This window comes from Neolamprologus brichardi, chromosome 18 (genome assembly GCF_056152115.1).
Source record: "Neolamprologus brichardi isolate AB-2024 chromosome 18, ASM5615211v1, whole genome shotgun sequence".
Lineage (NCBI taxonomy): Eukaryota > Metazoa > Chordata > Actinopteri > Cichliformes > Cichlidae > Neolamprologus > Neolamprologus brichardi.
Window position 1 is genome coordinate 28,321,825 of NC_142121.1, and position 19,804 is coordinate 28,341,628.

The 19,804-nt window shown below is 39.9% G+C and overlaps 1 protein-coding gene across 4 annotated transcripts in view; it reads left to right on the plus strand.

Moving 5' to 3' along the window:
- The window catches only part of LOC102789674 (low-density lipoprotein receptor-related protein 8-like), an 81,408-nt gene that overhangs the window by 11,196 nt on the left and 50,408 nt on the right, over positions 1–19,804 (plus strand). For all 4 annotated transcript variants that reach the window (XM_006786908.2, XM_006786909.2, XM_035906138.2 and 1 more), the window contains exon 3: positions 18,211–18,333. In XM_006786908.2, the coding sequence (XP_006786971.1) occupies positions 18,211–18,333 (123 nt within the window). The remainder of the gene's footprint in view (positions 1–18,210; positions 18,334–19,804) is intronic.

Consider the following 19,804-nt stretch of genomic DNA (forward strand, 5'->3'; position numbering starts at 1 on the left):
AGCATGAGTACAAAACTAAAAGCAATGCCAATTGGTTTGAAAGAAGAGCCACTCACTGCAGAACATCTGCTCAGGCTCAGGCAGCCAGGCTGCTGGAAACACCTGGCATTAATGCAGCTTTTCTGCTCTTCTAACACGGCTGTGTGAATCAGATTTTCTGTGTTTAACTTTAAGTCAAGGAGTGGCAAAGCAGCTTACACAGGGGGTTCAAATATATAAATATATAAAGTCACTGTGCTATTTATTTATATTTCATTCACGCTATTATATCTCTGTTTTACAAAATCAACAGGGATACTCTATTCAAAATATTACTCTATCACTTTTCACTTATATGGAACATATAGGGAACATTTCTGAAGAAGCAATGTTGTGTCTTGTAAGATGATGTGTAAGATGGTGATTACAGTATTAGATACACAAAAAGCAATCAAATCTGGATTGTTGTGCTAGTACTTTTGCTTGGACAAGACTACTTCTTCCAGCCCTGATTACATTGTAGCTTACCAATAGTGATGTGTAGCCTGTGTCTTAAAAATGCTAGCCTGGTCCATTTGTTGATTGCACATGAAGGTTGATGGAGGCACTGTGTGCTTCCATCAGCCTGTTTGCAATCAGTCCAGACAACCCACTCTTTTCATTTTAGGCAATAAAAACCTTTCCTCTTGATGCTTTGCCTTGCTGATATTAATATAGGTAAACTCCCCCTTTCTTTTTTATGTTACCAGTCCACCTGTCATCTCTGAATTCTCCCTCCAAACTCTCTCTCAAACAATACAAGCGGGGCACTGGATCTGCGAACTGATTGAAGAGAGTACTGTCTATATGGTTCAAGTGCTAAAGCCAAAATGCATGTATGTGTGTTAGATTATGTTGCAACATCGGTTTTATAGAAACAAATAAGTGGCTTCCATCCAAAAATTTATTTTTTTTCATTAGCAAATTGTAGTTTATTGTTAGTTATAAGCCTAGCAGGAAACCCATTAACTGCATACAGTTTGGTGAGCTCAAGCTTAAAAAATAAAATATTGACCTCAAAGAAACAGTATTTCTTACAGGATTATTACAGTGTGCACATCTATTGGTTTTGTTTTGTACCCATTTTGTATGTGACTCCTAAACCATGACATCAATAATTTACAGTGCTTTTTTACTTACTAATCTGCAAAGTCTGGTGCAAAGAACTATTACTTTTTTCTATCCACACAGCAGAAGTCACACTTTTGCATATACCCTGGCCTACTTTGAATATCCACACCACATATATTCTTACAGGGTAGAAATAGGAGTGAAAATGTCCCAGAAAAAACCTTCATTAAATTGCCTCATGCAACACGAGGATGCTATTGCATCGTAAAACTGCAACACATTTAACACAGCCCACTGAAAATGATGTCATGGTGTTTAAGTAAATGTGCAAGCTTGCATTTGCTTTATTCTACGGGCTTGTAAAATTGGCTTTGTAAATGCAAAGACTAACCAATCCAGGTTGCGTATAAGACTTACATGTTTTCCGATGAGTGTCCCAAATTCTTAAACTATTACCAATGTTATACTGACAGTGTTGGCATGTTCCCATAGGCCTTAAGGGTGATGGAGTGTGGTTACTTGTTTAATCTGCCCAGTTTGGCATGAAATCAGTGTTGTGACATTTTAGTCTTTAGGAATGCAGACCAAGTCTGCTGTAATGTTCCTCTGCTCAGTAAGGCTTAAGAAAGAATCATGAAAACAGCTAATGAATTATTTCATTTCTCTACTATTAGTTTAAATGAGGCCAACCGAAATGCTACATCTCTGATCTGTAACAAGTGTACCGTGCTTTTAATGGAACCATCTGAGCTTTGCATGCATGAAAGAAGCTGCGGTAAAGAGCCTAGCTGCTTTGTCACTTTCAGCTTTTCCAAAGACACTCAGTTGAAGATGTAGTTTGCTCATGCTGATGCATATATATTATAGTTTTTTACTGCAAAGAGAAACAGAGCAGTGCGTTGAGGTAGCGTTGCATCTTTTGAGAGTAATGTGAGGTGTTTGGATTTATCTATGAATTATTTACCCAGTGTACTTACAACTCCAGATGATTTTCTATGCTTGGTAGCAAACATCCAGACCACATCTAACCTTGTGATCCTCTGTGCTTCGAGGTGTATTCCATCTCTTAATAATTATTACGTTTAAAGCATTTCACAGCTTATATCATGTGCATGGCATGTGGAGAAGCTGCTTTGTGCCACTTTGCTAACACAGAGAAGCTTTGGCGGTTGCGGGGGGGAGCCTTTAGTCACAGTCTGAGTAATCTGTTTCTGTGGTGGGTTGGCTCAGGATTCTTTGATTGAACAGTGGGTATTTGGTGGGTCCACACTTAAGAATATCAGCTCTCACAGAGTCCATCAATAGGTGTCTGTGACTTTGTTCTTTCTGCCTGACTCCAGTGTGCTGTTTGTGTGTGAGAAGAAGAAAAAAGAAAAAACATGCATGCATTTAGAAACAGAGAAACAGACGGCCTACTCAGACTTGTGCAGAAGTGGGCGAATATGCGTGAGCGCGTGGTATGTTTGCATGTAACTGTCGGGTGATGTTCAAACAGCAGCTGGGATTAAAGTCTGAGCATGTCTTAATTACACTTTCTTGTTGCTAGGGGCAGACTTTCTAGAACAAGAAATTTGACCTCGGGCAGTATTACAGTTATGTTAATTTTCGTCTGCAGTGGGAAATGTAAAATCTGCTCTCAGTGCCTTGTCACAGCAATTTCAGTAGCTTAGTCTGCAGGCCAGTGAGGGTGTTTCTGAAAATTTGGTCTGCAGATGCCTTTGTGTTTTGTGCTATTGGTCTTTGCAAGAGAAAGGAAGGAGAGAAGAAGAAAAAGAGATGTGGCTCATTCTCTGCATAGGGTAAATGGCTAATCTCCCATTTCTCATTACAGCCCCCTGGTTAGTATAGAAATTAAGATCCAGTGTGGCACACTTTTCCTTATACGGGACTGACTATGGTGTAGGCTCGCTTCATACATTTGGTTGCTGTGTAAGCGAGAGTGACAAGTCACTCTTTGACTTACTCTTAAATCCAGTATTATAAACTCAAGATGCTTAATGGAAGGCCACTGGAAAGTAGACTAATGAGACCAGACATCATCCCTTCTAAAGGCTTTTAAAGACGTACGGAAACAGGAATGTAATAATATAGATTGCCCGCAAGTGCTTTTGTAGATTAATTTATAAAGTACAAGATCCGCATTCTAAATAAGTGAATCATCAGAGACTCAAATGCCTGTAACAAATAGCTCTTGAGCTTATTTACACTTGGATCCTGTGTTGATGTAAAACCCAGATGCAACTTTTCATGTTATAGACGGATTTCCCAGCATTCCTTTTCAAATTGAAATACTAGGCAATCACAAACGTTACCATTAAGGTTCTGTATCTAATTGAAGCAGAAGCTGGATTAATGTTACCCAGTGTTCCCCATTTCTTATCAAATTGGCTGCTGTGAAATAGGTCATTTAGAAAAATTACAATCTTGATTGCACCTGCTTTAGTCTGCCTATCATTTTGCTCTCAATTAATGTTTTCTCCTCCTCATAGCTGAAACCAAACCTGAAGGTGTCCTTGAAGCTATGCTTAACATAATAAGAGAGTTTATTCCTGCAATGATGGGTGCTGCTCTGAGAAACATGCTACAGGCTTTGGCATAACATCTCACTAAATCACTCAAAAGACTAAAAAGTCAAGCTTAGAGGTTTATTAACAAAGCATTTTAGTTTTGTAGCTAAGAGCTGTTGAAAAAGACACATAAACATGCTTGACTGTAAGTTAAAGTGTAGTTTTACTCAGATTATTCATACACTTCTTATATTCAGAAACACTATACACAATGAGTAACTGTACTTTAAATATTCTGTATGATTGTGGCGACGTATCTCCAAGGGAGCTCTTTATTTTACTTATCACTTACTTACCTTGTTACATTAAAAAAGAGTACGATTTTATACAAATGTTGGTGTGTTGGATAAAATCATACTACTTGATGATTTTATCCTCAGCTTTTTTAGTTATGGTTTAGCTCTGTTGGTCTATATTTTTGTTGGATACATTGTCCTGAAATTTTGTCCCAAATAATGAATCCAAATGATAATCCTGTGACTTTTCTTCTAACGCTACCATGGAGCAGTTACCACTTTTGCACTGAAATCCTTTAACAGCTCACACATGGACTGCTATAAAAGTTGGCCACAATTGTTAGCATGCTAGCATTAGGGCTGTGCCATATCATGTTGTCTGCAAGGATACTGATATGAATTTAAGTGCTATAAAATTGTCAGATCTCTGTTGATGTGCCAAATTCTTACTACAGTACTGTACTGTACCACTGGTACAGTATCATAGTTAGACATGGCCACCATTTTTTTGAAGGACTATTTTGAACTCTTGAGTCAACGCCATCGCGATTTGATGAGCGTGAGGCAGGGCTGACTGTGGAACTGCATACTCGGTTGATAACGGTGAGTAAATCACAAGTCTGTAGCCAGGTGTTTACTTAGCTCAGTGCCCAGGGCTGTTTTCCCATAGTGTCCTATAGGACTAGAAGGTGTTTTACGACAGCAGGTATCACACTCCCATATGCAGAAAGGCTATTGCAGGGACCTGAATTCAAGTTCTTGTTTTATTTTTTAGCCATCTTTAAAACTAGTCTATGGTTAGTATTTACATCAAAGTACTGGTTTGCCAAATTACGGCCTGACAGAGAGGCTAACATGGCTGCATGTTATGGTTGCAAATATTTCTCATTACCAAATCTGCCTGCGAACAATAGGTCCACTTTATGAATTGTGGCAGTCAGATCTTAATAGTGAATGATAGCATTTGGTCCTGGAGTTATAATTACTTTTGATTGTTAAGAGGAATGTCTCCTGTGTTTCAGCTGCATTGAAACTCAGAGGAGATTCTTCAAGTGAAGGGCAAAATTGCTTTGGGATTGACTTAATTAATTTCCATTCCATGATTTTTTTTTACTTCATAAAGGAATAGCCCCCCAAAGAGGATTTAGTCAGAGCTGAAGGAATATTATCAGCAATATGATAAAAAATGTTAATTTGGGTGTAAAATACCCAAGAATACAAAAATAACAGGTCAGGGCATAGATTTTCTCCAATACGACAACGTAGACTCTTTTGCTAGTGTACATAGAGCGATCATACTGTGTTGTCACCTGCAAAGAGAAAGAAAGACAGAAGAAGAAGAAGAAGAAGAAGAAGAAGAAGAAATAAGACAAAGAAAACCCTGCATTCAGATTGTTGCTCAGCAGGTCAGACTCTCATTTTTGAATCACAGCTTTTTTCTCAGATTTCTGAAAGCCACTGTATCTACTTACACTGATGACAACACTGACTACAGTGATTCTGATGTGCATTTAAACGCTGAAGTACTGTTGTTACTGTGTGCTGGACTATAGGCACACTTCAGATGGTATTTGTTAAAGCTCAGATGTTTAAACACTATGATGCTGTTGCGCGTGCACTGTCGCAGTCATTAACCCTTTAAAGCCGGTAGGAGCGGGCACGCTCCGTTTTGCGTATCAATTTTTAAATCCCGGTAGCTCTGCAACCACCTAAGCTAGCGCAATAATTTTTTTTTGCATATGAAACCGGAGGAGTTGTACTTACATCTTATGCCATCAGCTTGTCCTCGGTCACAGTTTCCTTCCACATATAGCTTTGCAAAAACTGCCTAAAAAGCGCTTGCAGCAACAAAAACATAATATTCCAGAAACACGCTTTGCCGATCCGATCAGCTGTTCATAACACTTCCTATGTCCATCAGCGTGAACTATCGCATGTCTGCCATGACCTGCCCGAAACCGGAAGTGACGTCATTTTCGTGGAAATGTAGTTTTTTACCATCAAGGCCTCATGAGCCTATACTGGTGTTTTTAAAAGTTATCTTTGACTTTATGACTTTCTGTGTCGTTTCTGGGATGCTTAGGACTCATATTGCACTGCTGGAAATAGTTTATTTTGATGCATATGCTGCTTTTTCGCAAATTTGCATTATAATATTTATTTTCGTTTTTCCTGCAGTATATAAAAATTGGTGTATTTCAAAAATAAAACTATGAAGACACTCAAAATAAATTTCCTGTGGTGGGAAACTATTTTGTGCAACTTTTTTGTATTTACAGTTTTGAGGGATAAGCCTCTTAAATTTCTCTAACTAGAAATATATGTTAAAAAACAAAAACGATTTTCAATTTTTTTGTAGTTTATTGCACTTTTTTGCAATCTATGTAATTACTATGCACTTAATGCAAACATATTATTAAAATTTAGGCTGTAATGGTTGTATTGATGTATAGCAACTTAAAATGCTCCCAAAAATGGCACCACAACATGTAAAAATATAATATAAGCTCTGGCGGACTTGGTTCTATGGTAGGTCTTAAAGGGTTAAGCATTGCTGTAAACTCGCAGTGCTGATGTTCCTAAGTGAACTGCTTTAACTGTGCTAACTTTCCTCAATCTTCCTGCTACTTTTTTAAGGCTCATGTTGTAGTTTTGAAATCCAGATCGACTGTGTTTTTATAGATGTGGACTTCCACGATAAGAGATTTTCGCTCTACACTGGAGAGTATGAAATGCTGTCCTATTCTATGCAGGGATATCCTTGAATATCTCCCTCAAGCAAGCCTCTGAATCCCCTGCTGTGCCATTAGCAACTGATAGTAAAGTACTGTGCCTTTGCTGAATACCTGCAAGGTTAAGGTGTGTGAACAGTTTTAATTTGAAGCAAAAAATTGCAAAGAAAGATTATATGTGTGCAGTCGAGGTTTGCTGAGTGATCAATACTTCTCTGAGGAAAAGTTCTTTGTAGACTGTTATAAGGCTGTGATGGGGAATGCAAGGCCAGGGACTCAACAAACACAGACCAAACAGTACCAAAGGTTATGACCGTTACAGATTATATAAGTTTGTTCATCGGGGTCTGGGTTTGAACTCTACGCAGACTGTGTTCTTTCAGGCTATGAGGAAGGAGCATCTGGCTGCTGTGCTGATTTCTATCGAAGCATGCAGGAGAGGCTCTGGGGGAAGAGCAGCAGTGACGGTGTCAGCTGTTTGGTTGAGGGACCTGTCCTAAAACTGTGTGTGTCTGTGTGTTTTCCCTACCAGGGAGACTTTATTAACCAAAAACTCTGGGGCAGGTGACAGACTACAGCAACCAGCTTGTCTTCGTTCATTTGAAGGGCACCTTATTTAGATAGTTTACCGCAATAAGCAGGTGCTTTAACGCATTTCTTTGACATTGCACTGTTATCTGCAGTGGTTGCTTATGTAATGTTTTAAAATGGTTTGCCAAGGTTGTTGTTTCTGTGTGTGAACGGTCAGAGAATCAGCCATTTATCAAAAGTTAAGCCTTCACCGTTTTATCTTAACACAAGAGGCCACTCCATCTGTCTAGTAGGATTAGATTTATTTTGAAGGCTCCTGTTTTTCTGCTCTTTTGGGGCTGCATTCACTAGCTCTAACTGTGGAAAAGTGTGCATAATCTGACCCTTGCTGTGGACTTAGAGACAGCAGTAGGGGCTGGTTCCTATTTAAACTTTGCCTGCAGGACATTCGTGTCACGTTGATGTAACACAAACCACATTCAACACATGAAACAAGGTAGTTCATCAAAGATGTACTCCTCTCTACTCGGTGCAGACTCATTTCATTCCCTCCGTTACACCCTCTTCTTGTGTGGTTCCCATCACTTTTTCTAGCAGCTTTACTCTTGAAGCTATGTCTTTCATATTTCACTGGTAATGTCTTCTGGGCTCCTCTCTGACACTCCTGGGGTCTGATTGTTCTCCCTGCTGAATCATTAGCTGGCTGCTGGATTTAATATAGGGAACACAGTGGAGAGAAGTACCTGTACCACCAAGTGTAACTGCAGAACCACTTGTACAGCACTAAAACACCATTTTCAAAGAAGGTAGAGTGCAGCCTGAAATAAGGTGTAAACTGTATTCTTAGATTCACCTTCTGGTGTCTGATATGATCTCTTTTCTTATCTTTTTTTTTCCTAAATTACAGCTTATACATAAAATTTAAATCCTATAATTCATAAATGTAGTGTAAATAGAGCCTGTAGGTGCTGTTTGCGTGTCTGCAAACAAATTCCTGGAAATTGAAAAGGCGCTAAGTAGAAATTAGTTGCTCTCTAAAATGCAGTAAGATCTTACCGGCTCATGTCTCTTTTTCATGCTTCACTGAATAACATGCTGAGTCCTCTGCAAAATTGGACTTGCCTTTAGTTTGTATAAAGGCACAGTGTATTTCAGTGACAGTGCCAGGTTATAGGATGAAACTGTTGACATATGGCTGTAGATCAACCATATTTTGTGTCTCTAAACCAGGAAAAACACACAGGAAGAAAGGATTGTAACAGAAGGTCAGACACATGGAGAAGGCGTCACGCAGTGAACGCTGGTGTACGTGTGTATGTGTGTCGTCCTATATTTGTGTGGTTGCTTCTCTTGGCAAGCTTGTCTTGTAAGCGCCAATGTATGCGTTATATCTGCAACATTTGTCAGTGTGTCGGCTCTGTGGTAGGGTGTACACGGGAGTGTGCCTGTCCACCCACGTGTATACTTCATATATGAGCTTGAAGATCAAAAGGCAGCAGACTGTCACAGGAGCATGAAAAAAAAAGCTCCAAAAAGGCTTGAAAACCCCTTGAGAAACTGAGATACAGATGTGTCCTGTTGCTTTCTTACAGATGCTTGTGCACAATCCACTATACTTCAGTGTGATGTTGCTCCATGATACTATTGGCTTCAAGGTAAATCTCCAGGGATTTAGCTAAGCTGGACCTAAAAAGTCTTCACTAAAAAATATCACTCCCGGGCTTCCTAAAGGCGACTAAGGAGCTTTTTAAGCTGAGGCTGCCCAGTCTCTTGCTTATAAAGGTGGTTTTTGTGTCAATGTGACCTGACAGGGAGGGAGAGAAAATATGTCTTTTTGGAGGCTGTGGGCTATAATTAGCACAGTGTAAGTCTTTGGCCAGTACACAAGGTCAGAAGAAATGCTGGGCAGTGAACAGCAATAAGTAGCCTCCCTTACCTCCGGCATTCTGCATCACAGCGTTATGAGTTTAGCAATTATAGATGTGTGGTAGTCTTTATATGATTGTTATCAGCCACAAGCCGGCCATGACTTTTTCTTGCCATATTATTTTTACACGGCTATTTCACCTACAATCAAAGTTTTATTGATTTTTTTAATGTTGCCAATTAAAACTGAGCACTGAAATGAGTGGTGGAGTTCACACTTTTCAGAATACTTCGTCCATCAGTGTGCAATTTTGATTGTGTGATTGCACTTGTGTGCTACTTCACTGATGTGATGAGTATTGAACATTAAATGTAATTTGCCAGAGATGAAATAAAAGTATTGGATTAGCTATTAAATATAGACTCCATTCTTAAAATAGAAGTGCTTTGCTGAAACTTTATTTTCATGTGACTATTTTCTCAGTATTACTGAACCAACAAGCAGTTGCCTAGAAACAGACAAAGTGGTTCTGATGTGCCTGTATGCTTATCTTCTTTTAATGAGTTCAGTGTCTCTTGTATAAAAATCCTGAACTCTTTTCACCCCTTAGTTTTTAACCATTTCCTGTTTTATTTTGAAATCATTCACTTTTTTCACTATATATATATATATCTTCTATTATTATTTTTTATATATATTTTGTTGCTGTTGTTTTGTTTCGTTTGCCCAGCCAGGTGCCTTCCTGTGTATTACGCTAAGCTTTCAGTTAAAGTTTGCGATTTTGTGAGGATACTGTGGGATATTTTTCTGCGCCCTGTGTTTGTATCCTCCTCTCCCAGGGATCGTTATGCATTCCCTTACAAATTTAAAGAAAATGTTTGTTGTTGGTTTAGATATCACAGCTTCTGTCTTAATATTTAGAATGGTATAAAGACTGTGTAGAAGGACCCACACACACACACACACACACACACACACACACACACACACACACACACACACACACACACAGCGTGTACAGCCGTGTACTTTCTGGGTTGGCACACACACTTGCACTGCAGCTCTCCCAGATTGCGCACACCTCCCGATGAAGACTGCTTCCTCTCCACTCCAGTGTCACTAAAAGCAGTAGAGAGCTCGTCAGTGCCATCACCATCACCTGTCCACTCACCTGCCTGGCACCACCCCTTGAGCACACTGCACCACCCCTCCCCTGCAGCTGAGTGAGGGACCACACCTCTGCCACAGGTTGTAATGTCATATCAGTAATCAAAAACTCAAGGCCCATCTTCTGGCCAATTAGACCCAAATAATGAAGCTTTAAATCACCATAAATTTGAATAGTAACAACCATCATTTATCACATGCTACTTTAATTGCAGCCCAGAAATGTAGGTCATGGTGGGGGTAATCAATCCATTCTCCTTGGCTTTATCTTATTTTATTTGGTCAGTTTGTCCAAAAGGATGAAATGCACAGCACACAAGAGGGAAAAGGGGGAGATTTCATCTGTAGATGCCACTACTTGGCTCTGTGTTTTTTTGGATCAATACTCAATCAACCAGTGCTGAGCTAGAGCTTAGTCCTGTGTGGCTTTTCATCTTCCTGTTGGTTCCAGTGGCTCACCACTGACCACACAGACCTGAGTGACAGGAGAAAATACGTAATGACATCCTCTATTGACAGATAACAACAGATAAATCGAATCAACAAGAGAAATTGTTTGCTGCTCTGAGGAGACTTAGCCAAGCTACATGAAGTTTCTGTGTATAAATAAATACGTATAAAGCACATGTCACATTAGACACATTTAAAACTGAGCTAAATTTCTGCACAGGCATGTATCTTAGTTAAAGGTAATGTAAATGCCAGAATTAATCTAATTAAATCCTGAAATTATTTGCGAAAAAACAAGTCCCAAGTGTTGTCGATGCTACGCTGTATTTTGTATGCTATCATGATATCCCATTAATTTTAGCAGGGTTAGTCATTTGCATGCTGGTTTAAGCTAACGGGATACATAATGTTTCCTGCTTCGACAACACTCCCCTACTTCACTCTGAGCTAATGAGGCCATTTGTCTTCTGATCCACAGGAGAATGTGCTTATCACTGCATTACCTATTAAGCTTCTCATGGCCCCCAAAATGAAAGTGCTGTTATTAATATCCTTCACGGTGGAAAAAAAATCAGAAGGAAGAAAATAATTCTTCTCCAAGGGGTCGGGTGTGTGTGTGTTTTTATGCGTGTGAATGTCAGGTGATTGAAAGCTGTCTGCTTTTTTGCTCCAGAGCATCACTGAGTGATTGAGTGTCCTCTGCTCTTGACTCGGCACATTAATATGTTCACTCAGTCACACGACCACGTGTCCCCACAGAAAGGTTTACATTTTGAAACTTCATACTTGGTATTTTGAATTGTTACTATTTCAAACACCCCAAAATACATACAAATAAAATAATTTCTTGGTTTTTGTCATATGATTTCACACACACACCGCATGTTAATAAAAATAGTCAAAATTTATCAAATTTAGGTCGAGAATATTTGAAATGACAAATCATCTGAACCAGTATTTAAAGATGCACAACCCCTGTACCAAAAAAGCAGTGACATGGCATAAAATTTAAATAAAAACAGAGTGCAATGATATGCAAATCTAATTTAAAAAATGCACATTTTATTTAAAACTTAAAGCATATCCATTTTTTAAACTGAGCAAAAGTACAATTTTTAAAACACGTAAGCTCATTTTGAATTTGATAGCAGCAACACGTTGCGAAAAAATTTGGGACAGGGCCATGTTTAGCACGGTGTTGCATCCTCTCTTCTTTTAACAACAATCCATAAACATCTGGGAACTGAGGAGAACAGCTGTTGGACTTTTGGGAGAGGAATGTTGCCCGATTCTTCTGTGATACAGGATTGTAGCTTCTCAGCAGTCCTGTATCATTTCATGGTGATCTAAATGTTTTCAACTGGTGAAAGGTCTGGACTGCAGGAAGGACACAGCTGCATGTGGCTTAGCACGGACTTGCTGAAATATGCAAGGAGATCCTTTTTCCCTTCTCTGAAATTTATAGAATTTCAATTTTGGATGATGAAACTTTGCCTCAGTCTATTTTAAATGAGCTTTGGCTCAGAGAAGACAGCAGCATTTCTGGATCATGTTCACATATGGCTTCTTCTTTACATCTTAGAGCCTGCATTTGCATAAACTGCATTTGTAGATGTCACAGTGAGCTGTGTTTCACAAACAAACGGTTCCTGAGCACATGCAGTAATTTCCCTGGCAAAATCAGCCTTATTGTTAGCGCTGAGCTTCCTGAAGCCGATTATATGGTCGAGCAAAGGTACTGCGTTTGCTGTCCGCTCCACTCCAGGGACTGCCCGTCTGCCTGCACTGAGCTCTGTTGTCAGTTGGAAGCAGTGTAAAAAGTATGTGTTACAACCGGTCTTTGGGCCACTGATGTTAGTGCTGTTGTTGGTACGTCAGTCAGTCGCGAAGGAAAGCAAAGTTATAACATATAAAGAGCTGAAGTGAAACCGAGTGTTAAAAGCTATTAAAAGTGTGCACTGCAGCCACTGTCTGTGTTTTTCGTACTGTATTTCTTCTGATTTTTGAAGTTTTTTTGGTGGCGCTCTGGTGAACTCCGCTGTCGCCCCCTTTTCTGTTCCAGCCCACTTGTCAATCAGTCAACATTCAGCAGTCGCTCAAGTCACCTGCATCCGACAACGTGCAGTCAGGATCTTGGAGAATTGCACCGGAGAGAGTCTCGGGTGGTTGAAAACTCATCTCCCCACTCTGTCTGGCTGAAAAGTATATGTGAACAGATGCGTTTGCAGGACCATAAAACCATCCTGGGGGCACGAATACCAAGGACATCCAGCTTTTTGTAAACTGGATCTTTGAAGCTTGTCCTTTCTAAGATGTTCTTTTTATACCCAGTCATGTTACTGACCTGTTACTAATTAACCTAATTAGTTGCAAGATGTTTGCCCAGCTGTTTATTTTTTTCAATTACCACTTTTCCAGTCTTTTGTTGCCATGTCTCTTTTTTTTTTAATATATTGCAGACATCAAATTCAAAATTAGCTAATATTTCAATGAAAAAGTAAAGATGTTATCACATATCTGCTGAAGCTACACTTTTCTTCCCAATTTCCCAACAGAGGTACATGTGAAAATACAAATCGCTTACACAGTAAGATCAGATATTAAACTGTTTTTAACCTGTCAGGTCTCTAACACAAAGTCTGTGCCATGCTCGATTTTGCTGAAGAAAGATTAGCTTCTTTACCAGCCAAGTGTTTTTAGTAGTGAGACTGTCTGGTGATGATTGTCTCATGTTTGCTACATGACAACAAGCCTCAGTGAAACATGACCAGTGGGCTGCTTATAGGGCTGAAATAGAAGCCAGTGCAGAAGCGCCAAACACTGCAGTTCCTGCCACTTGAGGCTGGCCCCCAAAAGGTGGTCAATCCCCATAGACTTCCATGTTAAAATTGTTTTAGCCTCTATGGAGCCCTTTAAAAATTATACATGTGGATACTTGAATTAAATTTTGTACCTTTTCTAGCAGATTTGACTAATAACATGGCTTGTGTGGTATAGTTTTTGACTCAGTTTTGTGAGTTCTGTGAGTGAAATTCTAGTGTTTTGTTAGTATTTTAGCATTAGTTAGCCAATATGTGCATCTCTGCACCTGTAGCTTGGTAGCCAAGCTTGGAAGCGCCCTCTCAACCAAATATTGTCACATGTTGTTCTAAAAAATCCAACATGGTGGTGGCTAAATGTGCCTTCCACGAGATGAAGTCGCAAATGCTATATTAATCTAGATAATCTATAGATCTGGCCTGATTCTCACAATATAGTCATGCCGTTCATTTGTGAAATTGACAATAAGAAGAGTTAAAGGGAGAATAGAAAGAGTTTATTACTATGCTAGCAACTGCATGAAGCTTTACTTAGCCATTAGCCAACAGTGCGCAATAGCCTTGTAATTTCAGAATCTAAAATCTAAATGCTTATTTATCCAGCTATGTGAACTTTTAGCTTGTTAAACTGAGATGCTAACATGACAGAACTGACATGACACTCGGGCTAACAAGAATACTATTAGTTTTGCAGGTAAAAGATGTTGCCTGGAGATGGAATTTAACATTTAAAATTGAAATAGGAACACAAAGAGGGGGGAAATCCTTTCCAGGCCAACATGTTGGGCGAGTTGAGTGACCAACCATGTCGTTGCTATCTTTTTAGCCATGTAGCTATCTTACATTAAAAGCAAAAATAAAGTTTAAAGCTTGTTAGAAGCTCCTCAAGGCATGATAGAGCATATTTCATTGTAATTTATACACTGACACCCCCACCGCTGAGGAAAATCATATATCAGTCACATCAGCAGTGAGCCAAACTGACTTATATCTTATTCATATAAGGCTCAGCATCAGCCAAATGTAACAGCAAAACCAATACTTCACAGAGGCCTGCCAAACACATCCACTTGAATGGTTTTTAAGAAAGATGAAAAGGAACTGGAGCAGTGAAATGTTGACAACATCAGCCTCAGAAGAGGAGGTTCCAGGTGGGGTTGCCAGAGCGTAGAGCTCCTTCCCACTGTACCTCCTCTAGGAGACATAACATGGCTGGGTGAACTCCCCTGTACAGCACCTTCATTCTCCCTGTGTCACGTCCCATTTGTAATGCTCACGACACGAGAATCAAACGACACTGGATTGCTTTTGTTTTTGAATTTTCTCAGATGCACGAGAGGCGTGCCTCTGTGTAATTGTCTGCCATTTATACTTGAACAAAGAGACGTACAGTTTTCAGCATGTAGCTCTGCATGCATGTGAGTAGTTGTGTGTAATTCATGTCAAGGGGATTTAAGCTCAGTAAGTGCTTTCTTTGGCAAATGCAGTACAGTATTATTGCCTGTTCCTATACAGTAAACAGTGTCCATTAGGAATCCATAAAGCATTATTATGGTTTGTCACCATTAGTCTCTGTCGCTATTATTCACTTGTTATTTCTCAGCTTTCCATCTAATGGCCAACCTCCTTCTGATTCCCTTGTCACTTTCCCCTTCAGCCCACCCTCATGGTCCCCACGCCCCACGAGCCTAACATTTTAAAATGTTTCCTAATTAAAACAGAAAGTCATTCCAAGCAGATGGCATGAGCTGGCCTAAGTAATTATTGCCAAGTGAACCATGGCCCCTGTAGACCTTGACTGAAATGAGTCGCAGGCTCAGTTGTACTGAGTAAGAAGCTCAGCATCTCAGCACAAAACTGCATGACATGGGCATGCTTGACCTGCAGGGGCCACATACTGGATCAGTGTGAGATTTTCAAAGACTTTGTCATGCGATCAAATACAGTCTTAAGCACACCCTTAACCAGCATACCACAGAGCCTTACGCTCTCATCCTGCCCCATCTTTCTTTTCGTTCATCTCACGGGAGTCAGACTAATTAACACGATATTAATACCCATCCAGAGATTTGAATGCAGAGGAATGAAAGGTTTGTTTGGAAAGTTAAAAATGTTCAACTTGGTACTGAATAAAACATTCACCGTGCTGTGGCTTTTTCGAGGATTTGTAGGGAAGCTCTTATGAGTCTTAATTATTCTGTCGCAGGAGGTGTGGTACCTTTAAAGCTTGTATTATGCCCGTGGGTACCCTGTTGTTCCTTTTCCTTCTTTACCCTGCCAAACCTACATGAGTGATGATATATTTTAGAAATATGCATGTGTGTTGCAGGAAGCACACAGTTTGCATCTTTAAAAGTGATGTGCGCACACTGCTAATGAGTTCATACACTTGAGGGGAAGATGGGTTAAAAGGATATCGCAATCCCCTGTTTGCCACATATTGTCTGTCTTCACCTTTAGTGAAAGCCCACATTACTGCTCTCCTAATGAGGACTCATGTGTCACTTAAGCTACTTAAGCACCGCTATGGAAAACCAGCACACTTTAAGCGACTCGAGAAAAATAACCATCAAAGGGTTTTTGCTTTGTTTTGTGGTAAACTTAGAGGCCTTGGATTTACACAAGCTGAGAAAAAAGGAAGGAACGACCTAGGGTTGACATAACAAAAGCAGTAGAGAGGGGGAGTCGTGGAGAAAGGGGAGTGTTTCTCTCAGTAATGTAATAGGGTCAGCTCATAACGTTTTGCAAGAAAAGGCGAGAACGAATGCTCATTTAGAATTTTTTCAAGTTAATGAGACAGCGGTCTGTGATAAACACACTCACTGCTGAAATGCATGTTTATTGGAGCGACCCTGTTACACACTTAATAATTTCCTCTAATAACGTCAGCAAGGTTGAGTTGTTACTGGTTTGACGCCGAATATAGGCACAGGAGAAATCGGAGAACGGGGTAATTAACAGGTTTTACAATTACAATACATTAGAGACAAGCAGGTTCCTATTTAAGTGCTTCTTGGTGACAGCTGACTGCTTCGAGGTGGGTGTGCAGTCAACCTGCTGCACGCTGCTCTGATGGATTGTGAAAAACACCATTGAACACCTACCCCACAAATGAGTACTATGAAATATTCAGGCGCTGCCATAGTTTATCCTGAGTAACATACACTCTTCAGCACAACGGTAAGTGTGCATATCAGTGTCAGCACTAAGATAAAATCCACCTTTTCTCCCGAAGTGAATTTGTAAAGGACACAGACAGCATCTGGTGATAAATTTAAATAATATAATACATACATTCACAGGTTGTCATCCATAAAAGTGCACACACAGGACCGAGCATGCAAATTGCACACTGCTCAGTATACAGTGCATGATGTTACACTACAGTACATGATGCAATACATTGTAAAGTAATGCAGTGTGTCCCAGGAATGTGCTTGCAGTTTAAATGTTACTCTTGCTTCTCTACCATTGCTCCCCAACAATTTGGGAATTTCATTTTGCCGGGAAACAGCAGAATCTTATTTACACATGGTCAAAGAGAGGTTTAAATTTAAAGACTCATCTTACCTCTTTATTGGAGCTACAAGCATATTGCTCGTGGTGCAGGAGCTGAAGTTGAAGTCCTTCACAGTGTTTGACCTAAAGGTTTGTTATAGCTGTGGCATAGAGAAGGAAATGTCGGACATCAAGAGAAACCTTTTTTGACGACAGCAAATAAAACCAAGGTCAAGAAAGAAGTTGAAGTAGTAGGAGCACTGCTAGGAAAGCCTTTTGAAAAATCTTTCTCTATTTCTTTACAGCCCCTCAGCTAGATTTAAGCTCCCAGGACAACTCTAAATGCTATATCTAATTTGAAACATCAGTGCCAACATGGGAGCCAGCTTTGAAACAGTCGTGGCAGTGTAACAGCACCACAGATCGCAGCTGAGGGCTTTTAGCCAGTGATTTATTAGACTGTAGCACAGGTCCAGCTGAGGAAATTGAATGGCTCTGGCCTCTGCTTGTATCCGACTCTCTTGCAATACTAGCAGCTTAGGTGCTACGAGTGGAGAGTACTTTTTAAAAATTTTATTTTATGTGTGTGTGTGTATCTGTGTCAAGAGTTCATGTTTTACGTTACACTTTAAACAAAGTTGATGAGAGTTTTTTGGATGGTAACAGTGAAAAGCTCTCGGCTGTTGGTGAAACTTTTCTTCTTATTGCTTAAACAGGCCTTTTTTCCTGACACGTGTTTTTTTGATTTCCAATTCTCAGCACGCCTGACATGTTTATCAGCCCGTGGCCTTGCTGGCGTGTAACTTTCCATCGTAAACAGGTTTGCGAGGTAAAAGGTTTAACCTCCCTGAGCTTGTAGTGTTCGGCAATCAACATCCATTTCACTGCTCTGTGATGGAAAACCTGAAGGAGAGATTAGACTGTTTTTGGAGATCAGCAGATTGAGGGAGGGGGAGGAAGAACGCGGAGGGAGAGGCAGTGCAATGAATAAAAGTCAAGAAAATGGGGAAAGTGTAGATAATTAGTGGAGGATATCTGGAAGGAGAGCATGCACTATAGAGAACTGCACAGGAATAATGTAAGAAATGATGAGACTGATCTCTGATGAGGGGAATAATTGCAGGGATTATGATAACTCTACCAATTTCATGACAGAAATCAAGTTCTGCTGCAGACTATATATGGCTTTAACTATTTTTCTAACATCCTGTCTTGATTCTTTTCTGCTCTGTCTGTGCTTCTCTGTCTGAGCAGCCAGGAAAACATGTGCCCCAGCAGAGTTTGCTTGTTTGAATGGGCAGTGTGTCCCAGGACGCTGGCGCTGTGACGGGGAACCAGAGTGTCCGGATGGGTCCGATGAGGCAGAGGAGACTTGCAGTAAGTGAAATCATTCAGCTGATCACATTACTTGTAGTATAAAGCACTGAATTCAAGAACCAGACCATTTAGCATTCACCATCAAGATCAATTTGAAATTTGGTTTCAACTTAGTTTTATAGCACAGCCGGTGCCATGGTCACTTTATGAACATTGTACACACCAAGTCAAGCCAAGTTTAGTCAATTAATGCACAGAACTCGAGGTTATTTCACAGTGGTAGTGTTCTAAACGGCTAATAAATGCATCCAAACAGCCTGGAAGGAAGGTGCCAGATTGTCAAAGTTTTGTCAGAGGGCCGCCATCACCCTGTCACTAAGAGTGTGTGTACAATCTTTCATACAGACACAAAAAAGAGATAAAGAAAGTCAAGTTCTGACTATATGTTTTTGTAAAATTCTACCATCAGTGGACTGATTTGTCTAAATTTGCATGTCGCAGTTTGGGACTGCAGTCAGTGGCCTGAAGGAAGCTTTTAGTTCTTTTGGAGTTCCTGGGAGGAAGAAATAGTTCTGGATACTTTGGGTGCAGTTTGTGTTTGTGCCATATTGGACTTTAATTATGTCAATGCAAAAATTGCATCAAAACTACAAAAACCAGTTCAGTGTTTTTAATATTAACTTAAACTTCTCCAGCAACTTGTAACGTCAGTCAGACTCATTGGCACAGTGCAAAAAAGAAGCCGTGGCTAGCAAAGTATATTGCTTGTGGGGTTTTTGGGGTATTTTGTGTGCTGCATTTAGATCACACCTTCTTCTTTGTGGTGTTGCCTCCTGTTAAACCTGTACTCAAGTTTTTAATTTCTTTCGATATCATGGCTGTGATGGCAGTTAAGTTATCCCCCCTGCCTCCACTCGCCCACGCACTTCAGTATTCAGCAGTGTCTGATGCTGAGTGCAATAAAGGCCTTGATTCATTTTCTGCCAAGCTGTTAGAACCTGGGACATCTGGCTGGCTCACTTGTAGACCCTGCCAGTCTCACTCTCCCACACACAGATACTGACAGCGTTAGGTGAGTTGACTCCATATCCAAGCAGGGACTCAAGTGTGGGAGGCTTGAGCCCGTTAATTGTTTTCCATCTTTGACTGATAATTTTCTCTTTCTCCCCTTGCTGCTTGAGACTCTCTTGGGGTCAAACATCAGACAAAGTACCTCACTCATACATAATAAGCTCTTAAGAAGAGGTAGAGAATAAATGCACAATGGAATATAGCCTCAAAAATCTGTTCATTGGGCAAATGATATCCTCAGTAATATTACATTAATAATAAAACTGTATTAGAGTTTAAACATGACAGAATCAGCACATAATATGTTTATATGTATGATTATGATCAAAATGATAATAACAATTATATTGAGATCACAGTTATTTGTCACAATTAATCATTGATTTTAGTTTATTTGAACTTTCATGTAAACATAACACATTCATTTTAAGTTAGTGTTAGATCTTTGCATAAAAAATGG